This window comes from Pongo pygmaeus, chromosome 15 (assembly GCF_028885625.2).
Source record: "Pongo pygmaeus isolate AG05252 chromosome 15, NHGRI_mPonPyg2-v2.0_pri, whole genome shotgun sequence".
In the NCBI taxonomy this organism is placed as follows: domain Eukaryota; kingdom Metazoa; phylum Chordata; class Mammalia; order Primates; family Hominidae; genus Pongo; species Pongo pygmaeus.
In genome coordinates, this window is record NC_072388.2 from 66,029,933 (window position 1) to 66,049,166 (window position 19,234).

General features: G+C 40.1%; 2 protein-coding genes across 27 annotated transcripts in view; both read left to right on the forward strand.

Moving 5' to 3' along the window:
• GPHN (gephyrin) overlaps window positions 1-9,873 on the forward strand; it is a 682,735-nt gene extending 672,862 nt beyond the window's left edge. For all 13 annotated transcript variants that reach the window (XM_054448596.2, XM_063651689.1, XM_063651690.1 and 10 more), the window contains 2 exons: window positions 7,650-7,746; window positions 8,876-9,873. In XM_054448596.2, the coding sequence (XP_054304571.1) occupies window positions 7,650-7,746; window positions 8,876-9,009 (231 nt within the window). In that variant the 3' untranslated portion in view covers window positions 9,010-9,873. The remainder of the gene's footprint in view (window positions 1-7,649; window positions 7,747-8,875) is intronic.
• A 5,181-nt stretch (window positions 9,874-15,054) lies between these two features.
• GARIN2 (golgi associated RAB2 interactor family member 2) overlaps window positions 15,055-19,234 on the forward strand; it is a 43,022-nt gene continuing 38,842 nt past the window's right edge. For 11 of the 14 annotated variants that reach the window (XM_054448604.2, XM_054448606.2, XM_054448612.2 and 8 more), the window contains exon 1: window positions 15,055-17,610. The gene's annotated coding sequence lies outside the window, so the exon portion shown is untranslated. The remainder of the gene's footprint in view (window positions 17,611-19,234) is intronic. The other 3 variants (XM_054448611.2, XM_054448608.2, XM_054448614.2) reach the window with 1 other exon arrangement.

The following is a 19,234-nucleotide window of genomic DNA, read 5'->3' on the forward strand; positions in this document are numbered from 1 at the left end:
ACTTTGGACACCTACAGACCTCACAGTGGGAAACCCTGCAGCCCTCACAAGCATGAAGCCCAGCTGAAGGAACTGCCTGGAGTCCACAGAGCTATGCTCCCCCCCAGTAAAGGAGCCAACACTATACTCCAACCTCTGTGGCCTATGCAACTACTGCATTACACCATGTTGGAATTGGAACTATGGCTAGAGTTTTTCTTGCTCTGGGAGCAAGTAATCACAGCACCCCTTCATCCCCAATGCTACCCCAACACTGTGGCCTAACATCCACAGGCTGAGATGCAGCAGCTGTTACAACTTTCCCAGCGGAGCCAAATAGAGGTGGAGCTACTCCACCCAGCCCGCCCCCCACCGCATCCCCCTCAGCCAGAGCTAAAGCCATATACTGCCTCCTAGGAAAACAGTATCTTGGCTGCTCAGAGCAGTCATGCCTCCCTAAGTTCAGTCATGTACTAGCCTAAGTTGAACCAGCACCCAGCATCCCAGGAAATGATGCTCTTGCTGCCCAAAGTAATCATGCACTCTTGTACCTAAGCTAAAGCAGCACCCTCTATCCCAGAGAAAAAGTGCCAGAGCCACCCAGAACATTCATGTCCCCAAGGCCTGAGCTGAAGTAGCACATAGCCCCTAGGTGCCCTGGCTGAACTGAGCAGCTGGGCATCCAGAACTATGCCGATGTAGTACCCACAACCCAGGGAAACAGAGCAGTGATTGAGCTGAGACACCTCATCCTACGGGTCAAACAACTTCCTACTCTCCTTTCCTGAAGCTAGACTAGCCCCCTAGTGTCTGAGCAGCTGAGAAACACCTCTTCCTAGGAAGTGCAGTCATTGCTATGCTATTTACTGCCCCCACCCCAGGGCCCAAATGACAGCAGTGCTCCACCAGTCTGGATTACTTATTGTTGCTGCACCTGGCTGCACAAAGTCTGGGATTCTACCAAGCCCCACCAGCACAGGGTCTACAGTCACTACTACATGCTGCCTCATCCCCTGGGACCTAGGTTGCCACTAAGCCTATTGACTCAGATTCCTAGATAGCAACAATAGCCTGCTCCCCAGCCCCAAACGTCCAGGGGCAACCCTTCTTCTCTGGAGTCAGGCCAGAGCTGTGCCCTGCCCCCCAGGGGCAGAATCATAGCTACAACTCAGCCACCTGAACCCAAGCTGCTAAGGGGTACCCAAAGTCACAGACCCTGGCTCTGTGGACAACCTACATGCAAAACTACCACAGGAAGAAAACAAGCACCCCAAGACCCAGGTGCCACAATGGGTTCACAAGACCCTTAGCCTAGGACCTTGGCCCCACATCCACTCTAAGCACCTGTACCAGGAACCTGGTGCTGCAGTAGGCCTTCTTGAAGGCCATGTCAGATTTGACACAAAGAGGGATCTTCCTAGGCTATATCTTCCCATTGTGGAGAAAATAAGAATAAGGAAGACACTAAAAGCCCTTAACACTGAATATTAGCAAACTATGCCACCACCACCACTACCGCCACAAACTTCTATGGACTAGGTAACTGAGGCACCCACAGTTACTGCTCGCCCTGAATGCACCTGAAGATGCTGCATGGAAACTATACCACTATACCTATTGAAAAAGTCACCACACCCTTCCCAGCTGGCACACTAAAACCCAACTGCAAATGAAAGACTTTTTCTATGGAAACCAGAAAGATTGGAAGAAAGAATAGTTCTACCAGGTGCACAGATTCATGCAGGCTTACAAGAAACACAAAAAAGCAAGCAAATATAACACCACCAAAGGAACATAATGGGTCTCTAGTAACAGACCCAAATGAAAAGAAAATCAATAACCTGCTGGAAAATAAATGCAAAATAATTATCTGAAGGAAATTCAATGAGATATAAGAAAAAATAAATAGAGACAAGTCAACAGAATCAGGAAAACAATTTATGATATAAATGAGAAATTCAGCAGAGATAGGAATCATAAAAAAAAAAGAAATCCTACAGTTGAAGAATTCAATAAATGAAATAAAAAATGCAATAGAGAGCTTCAACAACAGACTTTGTCAAGCCAAAGACTTTCTGAACTTGAAGATAGGTCATTTGAAATTACCCACTCTGAAGGGGAAAAAAAGAAATAACAATGAAAAAGAATGAAGAAAGCCTGTAAGACTTATGGGCCATCATCATTAAGTCAACAAATTTTTTTTTATTATACTTTAACTTCTGGGGTACATGTGCACAACGTGCAGGTTTGTTACATAGGTATACATGTGCCATGTTGGTTTCCTGCACCCATCAACTTGTCATTTATATTAGGTATTTTTCCTAATGCTATTCCCCCCCCAACCCCCCGACAGGCCCCAGTGTGTGATGTTCCCCTCCCTGTGTCCGTGTGTTCTCATTGTTCAACTCCCACTTATGAGTGAGAACACGCGGTGTTTGGTTTTCTGTCCTTGTGCTAGTTTGCTGAGAATGATGGTTTCCAGCTTTATCCATGTCCATGCAAAGGACATGAACTTATCCCTTTTTATGGCTGCATAGTATTCCATGGTGTATATGCACCACATTTTCTTTATCCAGTCTATTATTGATGGACATTTGGGTTGGTTCCAAGTCTTTGCTATTGCCACGATAAACATACATGTGCATGTGTCTTTATAGTAGAATAATTTATAATCCTTTGGGTATATACCCAGTAATGGGATGGCTGGGTCAAATGGTATTTCTAGTTCTAGATCCTTGAGGAATCTCCACACTGTCTTCCACAATGGTTGAACTAATTTACACTCCCACCAACAGTGTAAAAGCATTCCTGTTTCTCCACATCCTCTCCAGCATCTGTTGTTTCCTGACTTTTTAATGATCACCATTCTAACTGCCATGAGGTGGTATCTCATTGTGGTTTTGATTTGCATTTCTCTAATGACCAGTCATGATGAGCATTTTTTCACATGTCTATTGGCTGTAATAAATGTCTTCTTTTGAGAAGTGTCTGTTCATGTCCTTTGCCCACTTTTTGATGGGGTTTTTTTTTCTTGTAAATTTGTTTAAGTTCTTTGTAGATTCTGGATATTAGCCCTTTGTCAGATGGGTATATTGTAAAAAATTTTTTCCATTCTGTAGGTTGCTTGTTCACTCTGATGGTAGTTTCTTTTGCTGTGTGGAAGCTCTTTAGTTTAGTTAGATCCCATTTGTCAATTTTGACTTTTGTTGCCATTGCTTTTGGTGTTTTAGTCATGAAGTCCTTGCCCATGCCTGTGTCCTGAATGGTATTGCCTAGGTTTTCTTCTAGGGTTTTCATGGTTTTAGGTCTAACGTTTAAGTCTTTAATCCATCTTGAATTAATTTTTGTATAAGGTGTAAGGAAGGGATCCAGTTTCAGCTTTCTACTTATGGCTAGCCAGTTTTCCCAGCACCATTTAATAAATAGGGAATCCTTTCCCTATTGCTTGTTTTTGTCAGGTTTGTCAAAGATCAGATGGTTGTAGATGTGTGGTGTTATTTCTGAGGCCTCTGTTTTGTTCCATTGGTCTATATATCTGTTTTGGTACCAGTAGCATGCTGTTTTGGTTACTATAGCCTTGTAGTATAGTTTGAAGTCAAGTAGCGTGATGCCTCCAGCTTTGTTGTTTTTGCTTAGGATTGTCTTGGCAATGCAGGCTCTTTTTTGGTTCCATATGAAATTTAAAGTAGTTTTTTCAAATTCTGTGAAGAAAGTCAGTGGTAGCTTTATGGGGATAGCATTGAGTCTATAAATTACTTTGGGCAGTATGGCCATTTTGATAATATTGATTCTTCCTACCCATGAGCATGGAATGTTCTTCCATTTGTTTGTATCCTCTTTTATTTCCTTGAGCAGTGGTTTGTAGTTCTCCTTGAAGAGGTCCTTCACATCCCTTGTAAGTTGGATTCCTAGGTATTTTATCCTCTTTGGAGCAATTGTGAATGGGAGTTCACTCGTGATTTGGCTCTTTGTTTGTCTGTTATTGGTGTATAGGAATGCTTGTGATTTTTGCACATTGATTTTGTATCCTGAGACTTTGCTGAAGTTGCTTATCAGCTTAAGGAGATTTTGGGCTGAGACAATGGGGTTTTCTAGATATACAATCATGTCATCTGCAAACAGGGACACTTTGACTTCCTCTTTTCCTAATTGAATACCCTTTGTTTCCTTCTCCTGCCTAATTGCCCTGGCCAGAACTTCCAACACTATGTTGAATAGGAGTGGTGAGAGAGGGCATCCGTGTCTTGTGCCAGTTTTCAAAGGGAATGCTTCCAGTTTTTGCACATTCAGTATGATATTGGCTGTGGGTTTGTCATAGATAGCTCTTATTATTTTGAGATACGTCCCATCAATACCTAATTTATTGAGAGTTTTTAGCATGAAGGGTTGTTGAATTTTGTCAAAGGCCTTTTCTGCATCTGTTGAGATAATCATGTGGTTTTGGTCTTTGGTTCTGTTTATATGCTGGATTACATTTATTGATTTGCGTATATTGAACCAGCCTTGCATCCCAGGGATGAAGCCCACTTGATCATGGTGGATAAGCTTTTTGATGTGCTGCTGGATTTGGTTTGCCAGTATTTTATTGAGGATTTTTGCATCAATGTTCATCAAGGATATTGGTCTAAAATTCTCTTTTTTTGTTGTGTCTCTGCCCGGCTTTGGTATGAGGATGATGCTGGCCTCATGAAATGAGTTAGGGAGGATTCTCTGTTTTTCTATTGATTGGAATAGTTTCAGAAGGAATGGTACCAGTTCCTCCTTGTACCTCCAGTAGAATTCGGCTGTGAATCCGTCTGGTCCTGGACTCTTTTTGGTTGGTAAGCTATTGATTATTGCCACAATTTCAGAGCCTGTTATTGGTCTGTTCAGAGGTTCAGCTTCTTCCTGGTTTAGTCTTGGGAGGGTGTGTGTGTTGAGGAATTTATCCATTTCTTCTAGATTTTCTAGTTTATTTGCATAGAGGTGTTTGCAGTATTCTCTGATGGTAGTTTGTATTTCTGTGGGATCAGTGGTGATATCCCCTTTATCATTTTTTATTGCATCTATTTGATTCTTCTCTCTTTTCTTCTTTATTAGTCTTGCTAAGAGTCTATTTTGTTGATCTTTTCAAAAAACCAGCTCCTGGATTCATTGATTTTTTTGAAGGGTTTTTTGTGTTTCTGTCTCCATCAGTTCTGCTCTGATCATAGTTATTTCTTGCCTTCTTCTAGCTTTTGAATTTATTTCCTCTTGCTTCTCTAGTTCTTTAAACTGTGATGTTAGGATGTTGATTTTAGATCTTTCCTGCTTTCTCTTGTGGGCATTTAGTGCTATAAATTTCCCTGTACACATTGCTTTAAACGTGTCCCAGAGATTCTGGTATGTCATGTCTTTGTTCTCATTGGTTTCAAAGAACATCTTTATTTCTGCCTTCATTTCATTATTTACCAGTAGTCATTCAGGAGCAGGTTGTTCAGTTTCCATGTAGTTGTGTGGTTTTGAGTAAGTTTCTTAATCCTGAGTTCTAATTTGATTGCACTGTGATCTGAGAGACAGTTTGTTGTGATTTCTGTTCTTTTACATTTGCTGAGGAGTGTTTTACTTCCAATTATGTGGTCAATTTTAGAATCAGTACGATGTGTTGCTGAGAAGAATGTACATTCTGTTGATTTGGGGTGGAGAGTTCTGTAGATGTCTATTAGGTCTCCTTGGTCCAAAGCTGAGTTCAAGTCCTGGATATCCTTGTTAATTTTCTGTCTTGTTGATCTGTCTAATATTGACAATGGGGTGTTAAAGTCTCCCATTATTATTGTGTGGGAGTCTAAGTCTCTTTGTAGGTCTCTAAGAACTTGCTTTATGAATCTGGGTGCTCCTGTATTGGGTGCATATATATTTAGGATAGTTAGCTCTTCTTGTTGAATTGATCCCTTTACCATTATGTAATGGCCTTCTTTGTCTCTTTTGATCTTTGTTGGTTATCAGAGACTAGGATTGCAACCCCTGCTGTTTTTTGCTTTCCATTTGCTTGTTAGATCTTCCTCAAAACCTTTATTTTGAGCCTATTTGTGCCTTTGCGTGTGAGATGGGTCTCCTGAATACAGCACACTGATGGGTCTTGACTCTTTATCCAATTTGCCAGTCTATGTCTTTTAATTGGGGCATTTAGCCCATTTATATTTAAGGTTAATAGTTATGTGTGAATTTGATCCTGTCATTATGATGCTAGCTGGTTATTTTGCCCATTGGTTGATGCAGTTTCTTCATAGCATCAATGGTCTTTACAATTTGGCATATTTTTGCAGTGGCAGGTACCAGTTATTCTTTTCCATGTTTAGTGCTTCCTTCAGGAGTTCTTGTAAGGCAGGTCTGGTGATGACAAGTCTCCCAGCATTTGCTTGTCTGTAAAGGATTTTATTTCTCCTTCACTTATGAAGCTTAGTTTGGCTGGATATGAAATTCTGGGTTGAAAATTCTTTTCTTTAAGAATGTTGAATATTGGCCCCCACTGTCTTCTGGCTTGTAGGGTTTCTGCTGAGAGATCCACTATTATTTTGATGGGCTTCCCTTTGTGGGTAACCCAGCCTTTCTCTCTGGCTGCCTTTAACATTTTTTCCTCCATTTCAACCTTGCTGAATCTGATGATTATGTGCCTTGGGGTTGCTCTTCTGGAGGAATATCCTTGTGGTGTTCTCTGTATTTCCTGAATTTGAATCAACAAATATTTTTATCATCAGAGTCCAGAAGAAGAAGAGAAGGAAAAGAGGATAGGAAACTTATTTAATGAAATACTAGCTGAAAAACTTCCCAAATCTGTTGAGAGAGATAGACATCCAGATCCAGGAAGTTCAAAGGTCTCCAAATATATTCAACCCAAAAGATCCTCCCCAATTTGTCAAAAGTTAAAGACAAAGAATTATAATAACAGCAAAAGAAAAGCGTCAAGTCACATACAAGGAAGTCCACATTAGACTAGCAGTAGATTTATCTGCAGAAACCTTACAGGCCAGAAGGGAAGGGAATGATGTATATAAAGTGCTGAAAGAAAAAAAATGCCAACCAGAAATACTACATGCAGCAAAGCTATCCTCCAGGAATGAGGGAGAAATAAAGCCTTTCCCAGACAGACAAAAGCTGAACACCAGCTTCTTAGCCTTCTTTTCTCTTTTCGCCAGAGCAACCCAACCTCTGGACTTCCTGTATTAAGAATATAAGGTGGCCAGGCATGGTGGCTCATGCTTATGATTCCAGCACTCTGGGAGGCCCAGGTGGCAGGATCGCTTGAGCCCAGGAGTTCAAGACCAGCCTGAGCAACATAGCAAGATGCCATCTCTACAAAAAAAATAAAAATTATTCAGGTGTGGTGGCACATGCATGTAGTCCCAGCTACTCAGGAGGCCAAGGCAGAAGGATCACTTGAGCCCAGGAGGTCAAGGCTGCAGTGAGCTATGATCATGCCACTGCACTCCAGCCTGGGTAACAGAGTGAGACCTTGTGTCAAAAGAAAAAATACATTTTTGATTAAATATTACTTAAAAAGAAAAAGAACATAAGGTGGTAGTGACAGCAACAACAATATACCAAGGTTAGTCTCCATGTCCACTGTATTCTTTGCACAACCCCTACTGTCTTGTATTTTTGTGAGATGATCAGGTGACCAAGTTTGTTTTCTTTTCTTCTTTATTCTGTAGTTATCATGTGATGTAAAACTTGATCCTCGTCCAGAATACCATCGGTGTATACTAACTTGGCATCACCAAGAACCACTACCTTGGGCACAGAGTACAGGTTAGTCATTCACATCTGCAGATATTCCTAGACACCTATCCTGTTAAAACACAAACTTATATATAATCTTCCTTGGTTATAACTGATTTTGTAATTATTATACATTTTCCTTTTTGAAAAGTTAGATGAGTTAAATTATTCCTAAACAGTATAGCAAAAGTTAAAAAATAACTATTAGAATTTTACTTATTTTATTGAGCCATATTTTCTAGATAAACATTTAGAATGTCCACATATCATTGACTAATGTCCTGTAATAAATCTGGAATTACAGAAGATTTGATATGTTTGTTCAGCCAATAAGTTCTGAGTATAACTTTGTAGGAAAAGGAGGAGATTCTAGCTATACCATCTTGAAATGTGAGATGAAAGCCCAATTTATAATTTGGTTCTCTGTAGCCTCTACCATACGCTAGTTATCGGTAAATTTGAAGGGCAGAGAAATCAATATTGATAATTCAGAGTTCTATAGTAACCTCCACTAGACTTTAAACTGTTATTCCCAACTTCCCTACTCATATTTTGCCTAACTTTTGATATGACTCCAGAAAAATTGTAGTACTCTTTAAACAAAGATCCTACCAAGTGAAAACATCAACTAACAGCGACTAAGTTCATGGGCTTTGCCATCAGAGAGAACTGCATTCAAATTGGCCACCAACCTTGTTAGCAGGACCCTAGGCAAGTTACCTAAAAATTTTTTGAGTCTTGTGAGAATCAAAAAAGGTATTTAAGTAAAGTGCCTAGTACTTTGGCACTTAGTAAAGAAATGGTAGCTGCTACCATTATTGTCATTATTATTTTAATACTTTTTTTAAAGCCTACCTTTTCAGACACGCATAACATTTCAGCCTGAATTGAGAAATTCTATGGCATTTTGCGTAATGCTGTAAAATCCTGGTTTTACTCTCTCAAGCAAGAATTTCTAATGTTTATTTTTAAAGTTTGAATGAGCAGGTGGTAGGATATAATAGCATGGCCACCTGAAAAAGGTACTGGAAAGTTTGATCATCCCTTCTCCTCTTGAAGACCTGCATTTCTGTCTGTTTACATTTTGAAAAGGTCTACAAGGGCCCAAATGTATATGCCATGATGCTTGTGCTGCTGTAATAAGAGTATTTCTTTCTAGGTAATCAAATGAGCAGCCGTCTGATGAGCATGCGCAGTGCCAATGGATTGTTGATGCTACCTCCAAAGACAGAACAGTACGTGGAGCTCCACAAAGGCGAGGTGGTGGATGTCATGGTCATTGGACGGCTATGATGGTCACCAGCAGGAGAAAGCTTTGATGCATGTCCACATATCATTGACTGTATCCTGTAATATGCAACAGCACAGCTAGTTTTCCCGATTTGGATAAAAGTTGATCTGTATAGTCAACATCTTGAACTATATTTCAAATGAATTTAAATATCTTTTAAAGAAAAAAACACCTAAAAATAAATCTTAACAGACGATTCTATTCTGATTATATCAAGGCAAATTTTTCCTTTCTTGCAAATTGCTTTGTGTGTTCAATGCTAGGTCTGATAGCGATAGCTTTTAGTAGACAGCGGTAGGTGCCTGCAGAACTTGTGTTTTTCTCATCTTTAAAATACAACTACTTATGCTCTTAAATCAAGGCTGTCTGCTTTTATACTAGCGTAGGCAACACTTGGATTTCCCTTCTTAGTATGCTTCATAACTGCTTTACAGAGAGCTTTTGCTTGTTCTTTCTCATGTATCTCGTGTTTATGTGCACAGTGCCAAAAGAAGACTGACTGGGTGGAGGCTCTGCCTTGCCTCAAGAACCATCCCCTGCAGAGCATCCAGGGAGGTTTCTCGCCCCAATAGCCTCACGGCACAGTACTCTTGGGCAGTAACTGGACACCTTTTATTTGAACAAACAAACTGAAGAAAAAATGCTTCCTTAAGTGCTGACAGCCTTTTTAACCAATACATTTAAAATTGTACAGAACAAAAAAATAAAATCAAAGACTGATCTTGTACAGATATTAGTGTTACCAGCATTCATGTGGAAATCAAGAGCAAAGACAAAATAATGTTAAACAATTCTGTACCATAACATTTTCTGTAATGATACTGAAACTTAATGAATAAAAAAATTCCTTGATCATTATTTAAAAATGTAATGTGTTGGCCTCGTTATTTAAAAGGAAGATTGTCATGCCATTCTGATAGGGTTCTGCCTGAATAAAAGAAATAGTTAAGATGGCCTACCAAGCATATTTAAAATACGGAATATTGTAACTCTGTATCTTACTACAATGTGTGGGGAAAAATGTGATCATAGCATTATGATCTGTAGTGTGTGAAAATACAGATGAGAAGGAAGAGAACCTGCAGTTGGTCTGGTCTTTCCAGTCATAGCTGGAGAATAGCAAGCAAATTTAGAGGAAGGGTATTAATGACTTAGAAAAAAAAAATTCTTATTTTAGTTGCCATAAAAGCCAATTTCAAACATCTACAGTTCTTTGAAATGGAGAAAAAAATAAGCAATGAACCAAAAAATTACAGATGAGCACCTCGAAATTTTTAACCGTGTTAGGAAGTGAGAAATGGGAAAAAATATCTGTGCTGACCATAGAAAACACAATAGGTAAAATATACTCTATCCACAATGGATCCTTTAATAAAAACTTAGGGGAACTTTTCAAATGGTGGTAACAGGAAGATGTTAAATATACTGTAAAATGTGCTCAGGAAAGCAAACAACAAAAATCCGCCTACTAGTAAACAAAATGTCAAGGGATGGTAAATAAAGGCAAAATAGTAAACAAATATTTGATACTGATATGTGATATTTTCATTTCATATTTACAGTTGAAGAAGATAAGGTTAGTTAATAGAGGTCAAATGAAAGAGTATGCAAATAATCCTTTTACATACATTCATTCAAGAAATATTTGTTAGGCATCTATTATGTGCTTGGGTACAAAGTACATCATGCTACTATTTACAAACATGAATAGGGCAGAGCACCTGACATTACACTTCATTAGGGAGATAACAAAAATGCATGCAAATAACCACGATATTTAATATATTTGATAATATATAGTAGAGTGTATAGAATGTGATAAATATCATAATACAGATTTTAAGGGTTAGAAGCATTCAGATGAGATTTCAAGGAGTAAGATGGCATGTTAGTGGGTCTTTTTTTTTTTTTTTTGTAGAGGCACAGTCTTGCTCTACTGCTCGGGATAGAGTGCAGTAGCATGGTCCTGGTGCACTACAGCCTCGAACTCCTGGCCTCAAGAGATCCTCCTGCATCAGACTCCGAAAGTGCTGGAATTACAGTTGTGAGACACCATGCCCAGCTGATGCTGTTGGGTCTTGAAGGAAGGTAGAATTTTGAAGATGATAGCACAGGAAAAAGGGTATTCCAAAAACAGAGAATGACAGGTAATTAATGATAATTATCTTATTATAGAATAATTTCTATACCTGTAATATAGGAAGAACAACAATTATAGGGGTGTCATGGAAATTAAACATATGAAATGTGCTGAGAGCAGTGCTTGTCATGTATTAAGCTCCACAAAGGTAGAGATTTTTGTTTATTTTGTTCATTCCAGTTATCCCCAAATTCCTAGAAGAGTCTCTGGCATATGTGCATATATGCAAGCATCAGTAAATATTTGCTCAATAAAACACATTATGTAGAACTTACTGTAGGCCAGGCATTGTCCTAAACACTTTACATATGTTTAATTTTCACAGCCCTATAAGCATTGTTTTTCCTGTATTATAGATGAGGATACTGAGGCACAGAGACTAAGAAACTTATCCATGGTTACATAGATAGTAGGAGAGAGAGCAAGGATTCAAGTTTAGCAATCTGAGTCTACAGTCTATATTCTTTTATTATTTTTATTTTTATTTTATTTATTTATTTATTTTTTTTTTGAGATGGAGTCTCGCTCTTGTCACCCAGGCTGGAGTGCAGTGGCGCGATCTCAGCTCACTACAATCTCCACCTCCCGGGTTCAAGCGATTCTCCTGCCTCAGCCTCCCAAGTAGCTAGGATTACAGGCCTGCACCGCCACGCCCAGCTAATTTTTCTATTTTTAGTATAGATGGGGTTTCACCATTTTGACCAGGCTGGTCTCAAACTCCTGACCTCAGGTGATCCGCTGGGATTACAGGCGTGAGCCACCGTGCCCCACATCTATTCTGTTTTTCTTTTCTTTTTTTTTTTTAATAGGGTTTCACTCTTGTTGCCCAGGCTGGAGTGCAGCGGCATGATCTCAACTCACTGCAGCCTTGACCTCCAGGGCTCAAGTAATCCTTCCTTCTCAGTCTCCTGAGTAGCTGGGACTACCCATCACACCTGGCTAATTTTTTTGTATTTTGCAGAGACAGGCTGGTCTTGAACGCCTGGGCTCAAGTGATCCGCCCATCTCAGCCTCCCACAGTGCTGGAGTTACGGGCATGAGCCACCACACTCAGCCCACAGTCTATCTTCTTTAAGTTACAGAAACAAAATAGGTATAAGATGTTTGTAAGACTGAAAAAGTACTGATTTAAGGCCCAAAAGTTATTAAAGTTATTAAAGTTAATTTGGTATTAAAGTTCTTAAGTACCAAATTAAGAGTCTAGATTTATTCTAGAGACAATAAAACCATTACAGATTCTTGATCAGGGACATATCATGATCAGAGATATCCTTTTAGGGAAAACGCTTTGGCAGCCTTGAGGCAGATAAACTAGAATGGAAAGAAACAAGTGAGAGACACCAGTTAAGTTATAGCAATTGTGCGGGTGAGGGGGTAGAGGTGATGGTGATGGTGATGGGAACGTCCGAACAGATGGATATGTCTCTGGAGAGAAAAGAATGGAAAGAATTGTATGGCTGATTTCAAGTTTTGGAAAGAAAGTTAGAGAAGGGAGAGATGATTCAAAGTCTCCCCTCTTGGCTGACTGAGAAAATGTTAAACACTAACAAAAAGAAGGAAAAAATGAGTTTTATGGAGAAGTTGAGTTTGGGCATGTGTTTGAGATGCCAGGAGTGCTAAGATAGACATGTCCCATTGGCATTTGAAAGTACAGGTTAGGGGTTCACAGAAGAGTTACTGACTGGATACAACCTTGGGAACCATTCACATAAAGGTGGCATCTGAAATGCAAGGGTGGATGGAAAAGATTATCAAGAAAAGCCTTGCCAAGAGAAGAGGACAGGCCTTGGGGTGTTGGAGGAAAAAGCCATGAATGGCATGAGGGGAAAAACAGTTTGTAGAAGAGAAGAGAAGGGAGTGCAGGGTCCCACAAATCAAGGAGGAGAGTCTCAAGAAGGATCAACTGTAAATGCAAAAGAAATACCAAGAAGGATGAAGGCTCAAAAAGCCTTATTGATTAGGCAATTATTTGTGAACTCTTAAGAGTGCAATTTTAGTAGTGGGTTAAGAGCAAAAGCCAGATTACAAAATAGAAACTGTGAACATGAATTCTTCAGAATTTGTGTGTGAAGAAAGAAAGACACAAAATAGTAGCATGAACTGATAACAAAGTAGAGGGAAGATTTGGTTTGTGGGTTTTGAAAAAGAAGCAACAGTGGTGGGCATGTTAACAATGCAAGAGTAGTATCCTAAAAGGAGAAAGAAGAGGAAAGAAGCGCTGGATTTAAGGACCCTGGTGCCCCAATTCGGCTGGGAAAGAAAAGGGACATTTTTCCTTCTGAGTTAGAAAAGGGAGAAGATATGAACACACTTGAAGTGGAAACAAGGAAAATGTCATTTGAATGTTAAAGTTCAACAAAATATTTCTACTTGGCACGGTGGACATCAATGTCATCTAATCTATTTGCATTTATTTGACAAATTATACAAGAAGCATGTTACAAGTCTTTTTTGTCTTAGTAGTTGATGCTTACCTAAAAGGCTATAGAAGATGTTTTCAAGTTTTCATTTATAGCGATGTAAAAAAGTTAAGCAGTTCCTTTTTAACCAGGTTTTTTGGTTCTATGTTTTGGTTGTTTCAAATCATATCAGAATGGAAAAAATAACATAAGCAGGTGACGTTTATCAAGTAAATGCTTGGTGATGTTGCATGTTACAGCAGGTGGATTCTTTTGGATGGCTTTCATATTTAAAATTATTTGCTAATCAACAAAATTTTGTAGATCTAACCTGTTAGCAATTCTTGATCTTCATGAAACCCTAACAATGTAAGTAATTATCATTCCCAATTATAGAAAGTGGGGTGGGGGTTATGTAAGTACATAATTCAAAGTAAATAAACTGTGTATCTTGTTATTCCAATGATGATGGGTCTACATTAAATAATGCATTGCATTCTGACATGTTTATAAGAAGCATTATGCTTGACTCTCTGTGTTATGTTGTTGGAGAATTCATCAATAACTTGGCCTAGAACCAAAAAGTTAAAGACTTCCTCAATCCTGTCCATTTTGTGTGGCCAGCTACCAGTATTTCTCCTGCAGTCTTTTGAAATAATTCATTTTATTTAACAAGCACTTCTTAAACTCCTACAGTATTCCAGGCTCCATGTTAGGTACCGAGAATGCAATGATGAATGAGAGTCTCAGATATCTAAGTGAAGGAGAGAGATTATGAGAAAGGAAAACAATTTAAATGCAGGTTAGGAAAAGCATATGAAGAACATTCAGTGACGTGTTAGACAGTGACTGGGCGGAGGCCTAAATCAGATTCAGTGGTTGTGTCAGGATCCAGCCATTTAAAAAGAAGCAGAAATCACACTAAGTATTTCAACAGAGAGACTTCAATGCAGGAATATGTTAAATAGGTGTTGGAGGCCTAGAAAAAAAGCACAAAGGAAACACAGATATCAGACAACTAGAGGAAGCAACTACCACAACTAGGGCTGGGGAGTTGGGAGGGATATGTTAGGGTAATCACAGCTTAGAAGCTCAGAGGTCAGACCCGTTGGAGCCAGGACTCAGCCCTCTGAGGAGAGGGCACTGCCCAGTTGCTGATTCTGAGAATGTCAAAAACAAAAACAAAACAACCAAAATGCAGGCTAGAACCAGTTGCTGTTGCCCAGGTGACACTGACAGAAACAGCAGGTCAACTAGAGGGAACACAAGTCTCTTCTTCCGTCCTATTTTCCAACCTCATCTGGTCTAATGCAACCTATTATTGAACCTAACAGCCAGCTGGAGAGAGAAATGTAGTTTGCAGAGCTCCAGCAATTCAATGTAGAGTATGCCGTGGTGCATTTGCAGCTGAGAGACAATCAATGACCAAGTGATTGAGAAACAGCTCTCTAAACAGGTGCATCTGAGCTGGGTTCTGAAAAACGAAAATAAACCCACATGTGAAGAGCTAGGAGATGAGCATTTCAGACAGGAAACAGCTTAAAGAATGCAACATCAGGAAGGAGGCAGAAATGTGATGAAGGAGTGGTGTAAGTGGTCTGAAATACAGTTGGAAAGAACTGAAGCCAGGGTGGAGCCAGATCATGCTCACAAATTTATAGGCTCTTGAGTTTAATGCTAAATATATACACATACCTTATGATACATGACACACATTCTAAAAGCATTAGGAAGGTACTGAAAATGTAAAAAATTAAAAAATCATTTACTAAACAGTTGAATACAAGGCACCATGCTAACCAAGGGTTCCTGCAAACAAGCACCTCATTCTTTCTGCCTCCTACGCTTGTTCCTCTGCCTGTAGTTTGTTTCCTAGTTAATGGCACCATCATTCACCCAGCTTCCCAAACCTCTGAGTCACCTTTTCCCTCCCCACATCCAGTGAGTCACCAAATTCTGTGGACTCTACTAATAGTTCCCAAGTGAACTCCCTCCTTTCCATTGACACTGCCACTGCCACTACCATGGCTTCTGCATCTCCAGAATTGCCCTTCCCAAATCTATCCTTCACTCTGCTCTCAGAATGTTCAATTCAGAACATAAATCTCTCCATGTAACACTCTATTAGAGCTACTGGAGCAGATGAAGTCCCAGCACCTAGTTATGGCTTCCAAAGCCCTCCACGATCTATGCCCTTCTTCCATGAACTTCATTTTTTTTCAACCCTTCAAATTTATGTAACACCAGACCATTTGTAGTTACCCCTCAAACCCTGTCATTTTATGCCTCTGTGCCTTTGCTCAGGCTGACCAATCTTTCAGGATTTAGCTTGGATATTAGCTCCTCCATGAAACTGTCCCTAAATCCCCCAATTGGACTAAGTACCCTTCATCTGTGCTCCTAGAATCTCCTGTCACCCCTGTATCTTATCACTACATAACACTGAAATAATCTGTTTACATGACCCCTTCTCCACTTGATGGTAAAGTTCTTGGGTGTAGAAACTGTTCATCTTTGTGGTCCAGTATAGCATGGTGCCCAGGAAATAGTAAGTACTCATTATTGAGCTGACCAAAAGAATGTACCTTGCATTGCACTCACCAAGGACTGAATGTGGCAGGAAACCTTCATATCCCAAGCTTAGGACATGCAGCTGAGAAGATCCCATGCAGGCGTGAACAGGCAGGCCCATCTCATGATGGACAAAGAGGGCTAATTGCTCACGGACCTCACTTTGTCAAAGTACCACAAATTCAGACTTACAATCTCCAAATGAAGTTATACATACAGTTTTATATTTTGTGCATCTTTAAAGCATTTTAAAGATGCTTTTGAAGGTAAATATTTTAAATATACCATTATTTTTATTTCCTTCTTTTGGTATTTCTTTTCTCTTTAATGTATCAGTAGCCTCAAAAAATGGAAGTGAGATAATACCAAAGTTTAATCAAGGTACCGCAGAATTAAATTGATATCATCAACAGTTAAGAGATGAGATCAGATCTATGCAAAAATATTTTCTGGCCCTTGGGCAGGAAGAACAGGAACATGGCAAGTTGTGATCATGCAATAAGTATGCTCAATGAAGAAATCTTACTCAATGGGACTATAGGTATGACCGGAGGAAGAATTTGTCCATCCAAAAGATGGCACTCAACATAGAATAGGGGAAACAGAGCATCTGAGACAATAACAGGGGACCGACTCGGACATGTGCAGAAAGAGACTCAGCCAGTCAAGTGCATTGAACCACCACCAGAGCCTAATATCATTAAATATTCATGCTATACAGCCCTCGGCTCAGTTTCTTTTCCTTCCTTCCTTCCTTCTTCCTTTCTTTTTCTTTTTCTTTTTTTTCTTTCTTTCAATAGAGATGGAGTATCACTGTGTTGCCCAGGTTGGTCTCAAACTCCTAGGCTCAAGCAATCCTCCTGCCTTGACCTCCCAAAGTGCTGGGATTGCAGGCATGAGCTACTACACCCAGCCTCAGCTCTGTTTCTAAGCAGTTTCCCTCTAAAATGCTATATTCTTTTGACGCTTTTCTTCACAGAGGCTCAAAGTGCCTTAAATATGTTTAAGTCTCTGAAACTTGGGATATAGGAAAATTGAATAATAAATTATCAATTGAATGATCAATGATGTAAAGTCTGATATTTTTCCCGTGGTTATACTATTGCTAAATTGACTTTTCTCTCCAAGAAATCCTCTGAAAACTTCGCACCACCACCTGAATGCCCACTCCTGAGTGGTCCGGTCAGGGCTCCACGGGAATGCTGACCACACTTCCTCTCAGGGGCAGACCTGCTTGGCTGCTCCTCCCCAGTGCCCTTCTTCTCTTACTGCAGAGATTACGTCAGCACATTATGATTATGATGCAGCAGCAATAGAACAACGCCCAGAGCAGCCTGGCCTGCGCTTCTTTTACTAAGTGGTTAGTTGCCTGCTGAGTAGACATAAACACCTGCTAAAGAAATGTGAAAAGAGTGGAAACGTGCTATTTGGAGATTATTTTCCTAGTCGACATCCAGGAGATCTCCAGAGATCTGTTTCAGCCCCACCTGTTGGTAAGTGACTGTCTCATTACTGCAACTTGGGTTTGAAACTGAAGGAGAAGGAAATGAATAGTTCAATTAATTCTGGTAATTCGAAGGCAGAATGTCTATTTTTTTCCATCTTCCTCTTTTCCTTCTAGTTTCATTTCTTCTACCTCAACCAGAACAAGCTGAAAAGCCAAGAGACTTAACACCTGGTGACTGCTTTTCTTTTTTCTTAGAAATAATTTCATTGAGAGTTTGCGTTTGAAATGAAAGCATGTTTTCTGGATTGTTTTTAATTTTTTTTTCTTTTTTTTTTTTGAGACAGAGTCTTGCTTTGTCACCCAGGCTGGAGTACAATGGCACGATCTCGGCTCACTGCAACCTCCGCCTCCCGGGTTCAAGCGATTCTCCTGCCTCAGCCTCCCGAGTAGCTGGGATTACAAGTGTGTGCCATCATGCCCAGCTAATTTTGTTTTTTTTTTTTTTTTTAAGCAGAGACAGGGTTATAGGCATTGCCCATCATGCCCAGCTATTTTTTTTTTTTTTTTGTATTTTTGTAGAGACAGGGTTTCACATGTTGGCCAGGCTGGTCTTTAACTCCTGACCTCAGGTGATCTACCTGCCTCACCCTCTCAAAATGCTGGGATTACAGGCGTGAGCCACTGTGCCCGCCCAGCCTTTTTTTCTTTTCTTTTTTTTTTTTTTTTTTTTTTTTTTTTGAGACACAGTTTCACTCTGTTGCCCAGGCTGGAGTGCAGTGGCGCAATCTCGACCCACTGCAACCTCCACCTCCCAGGTTCAAGCCATTCTCGTGCCTCAGCCTCCCAAGTAGCTGGGACTACAGGCACACACCACCATGTCTGGCTAATTTTTGTAATATTAGTAGAGGCGGGGTTTTGCCATGTTGTCCAGGCTGATCTCGAACTCCTGACCTCAAGAGATCCACCTGCCTTGGCCTCCCAAAGTTCTAGGATTACAGGCGTGAGCCACTGTGCCCGGCTTGTTTTGAAATTTTGATTTTTCAGACTGTTATCCCAATTTTTTTCTTCCATAAGAAAAAATTCTCAAAACTGAGAATTGAATAAATTTTTGGGGAAACAGCCCTTTTTAATTACTCAAATGTTTCAAGATTCAGAACACAAGGCTTTCTCTTCAAAGCTCAAAGGTTGGGCATGGGGATATCATTTTCAAGAGACAGAGGCCACAACAGTTAGCCTCCTGCAAAAGTGCAACCAGAACTGCGACCTAGAATGGTGCTGGACCTAGCCTAAAAATATGTTTATTAGTATAGTAAGAATCTTGGGAAAAATCACCAAGGTAAATGCCACACTTCAAAGTGCTGGGAATAATTAACCTCAAAGCTCCAAGGACTACAGAGAACAGCTTTAATGAGTGACAGGTAAATTCTGTCATTTAAGAGCTATCATGTAGCCAGGTGTGGTGACTCACGCCTGTAATCCCAGCACTTTGGGAGGCTGAGGCAGGTGGATCACCTGAGGTCAGGAGTTCGAGACCAGCCTGGCCAACATGGCAAAACTTTGTCTCTACTAAAAATACAAAAATTCGCCAGTCATGGTGGCGGGCGCCTCTAATCCCAGCTACTCAGGAGGCTGAAGCACGAGAATCGCTTGAACCCAGGAGGTAGAGGTTG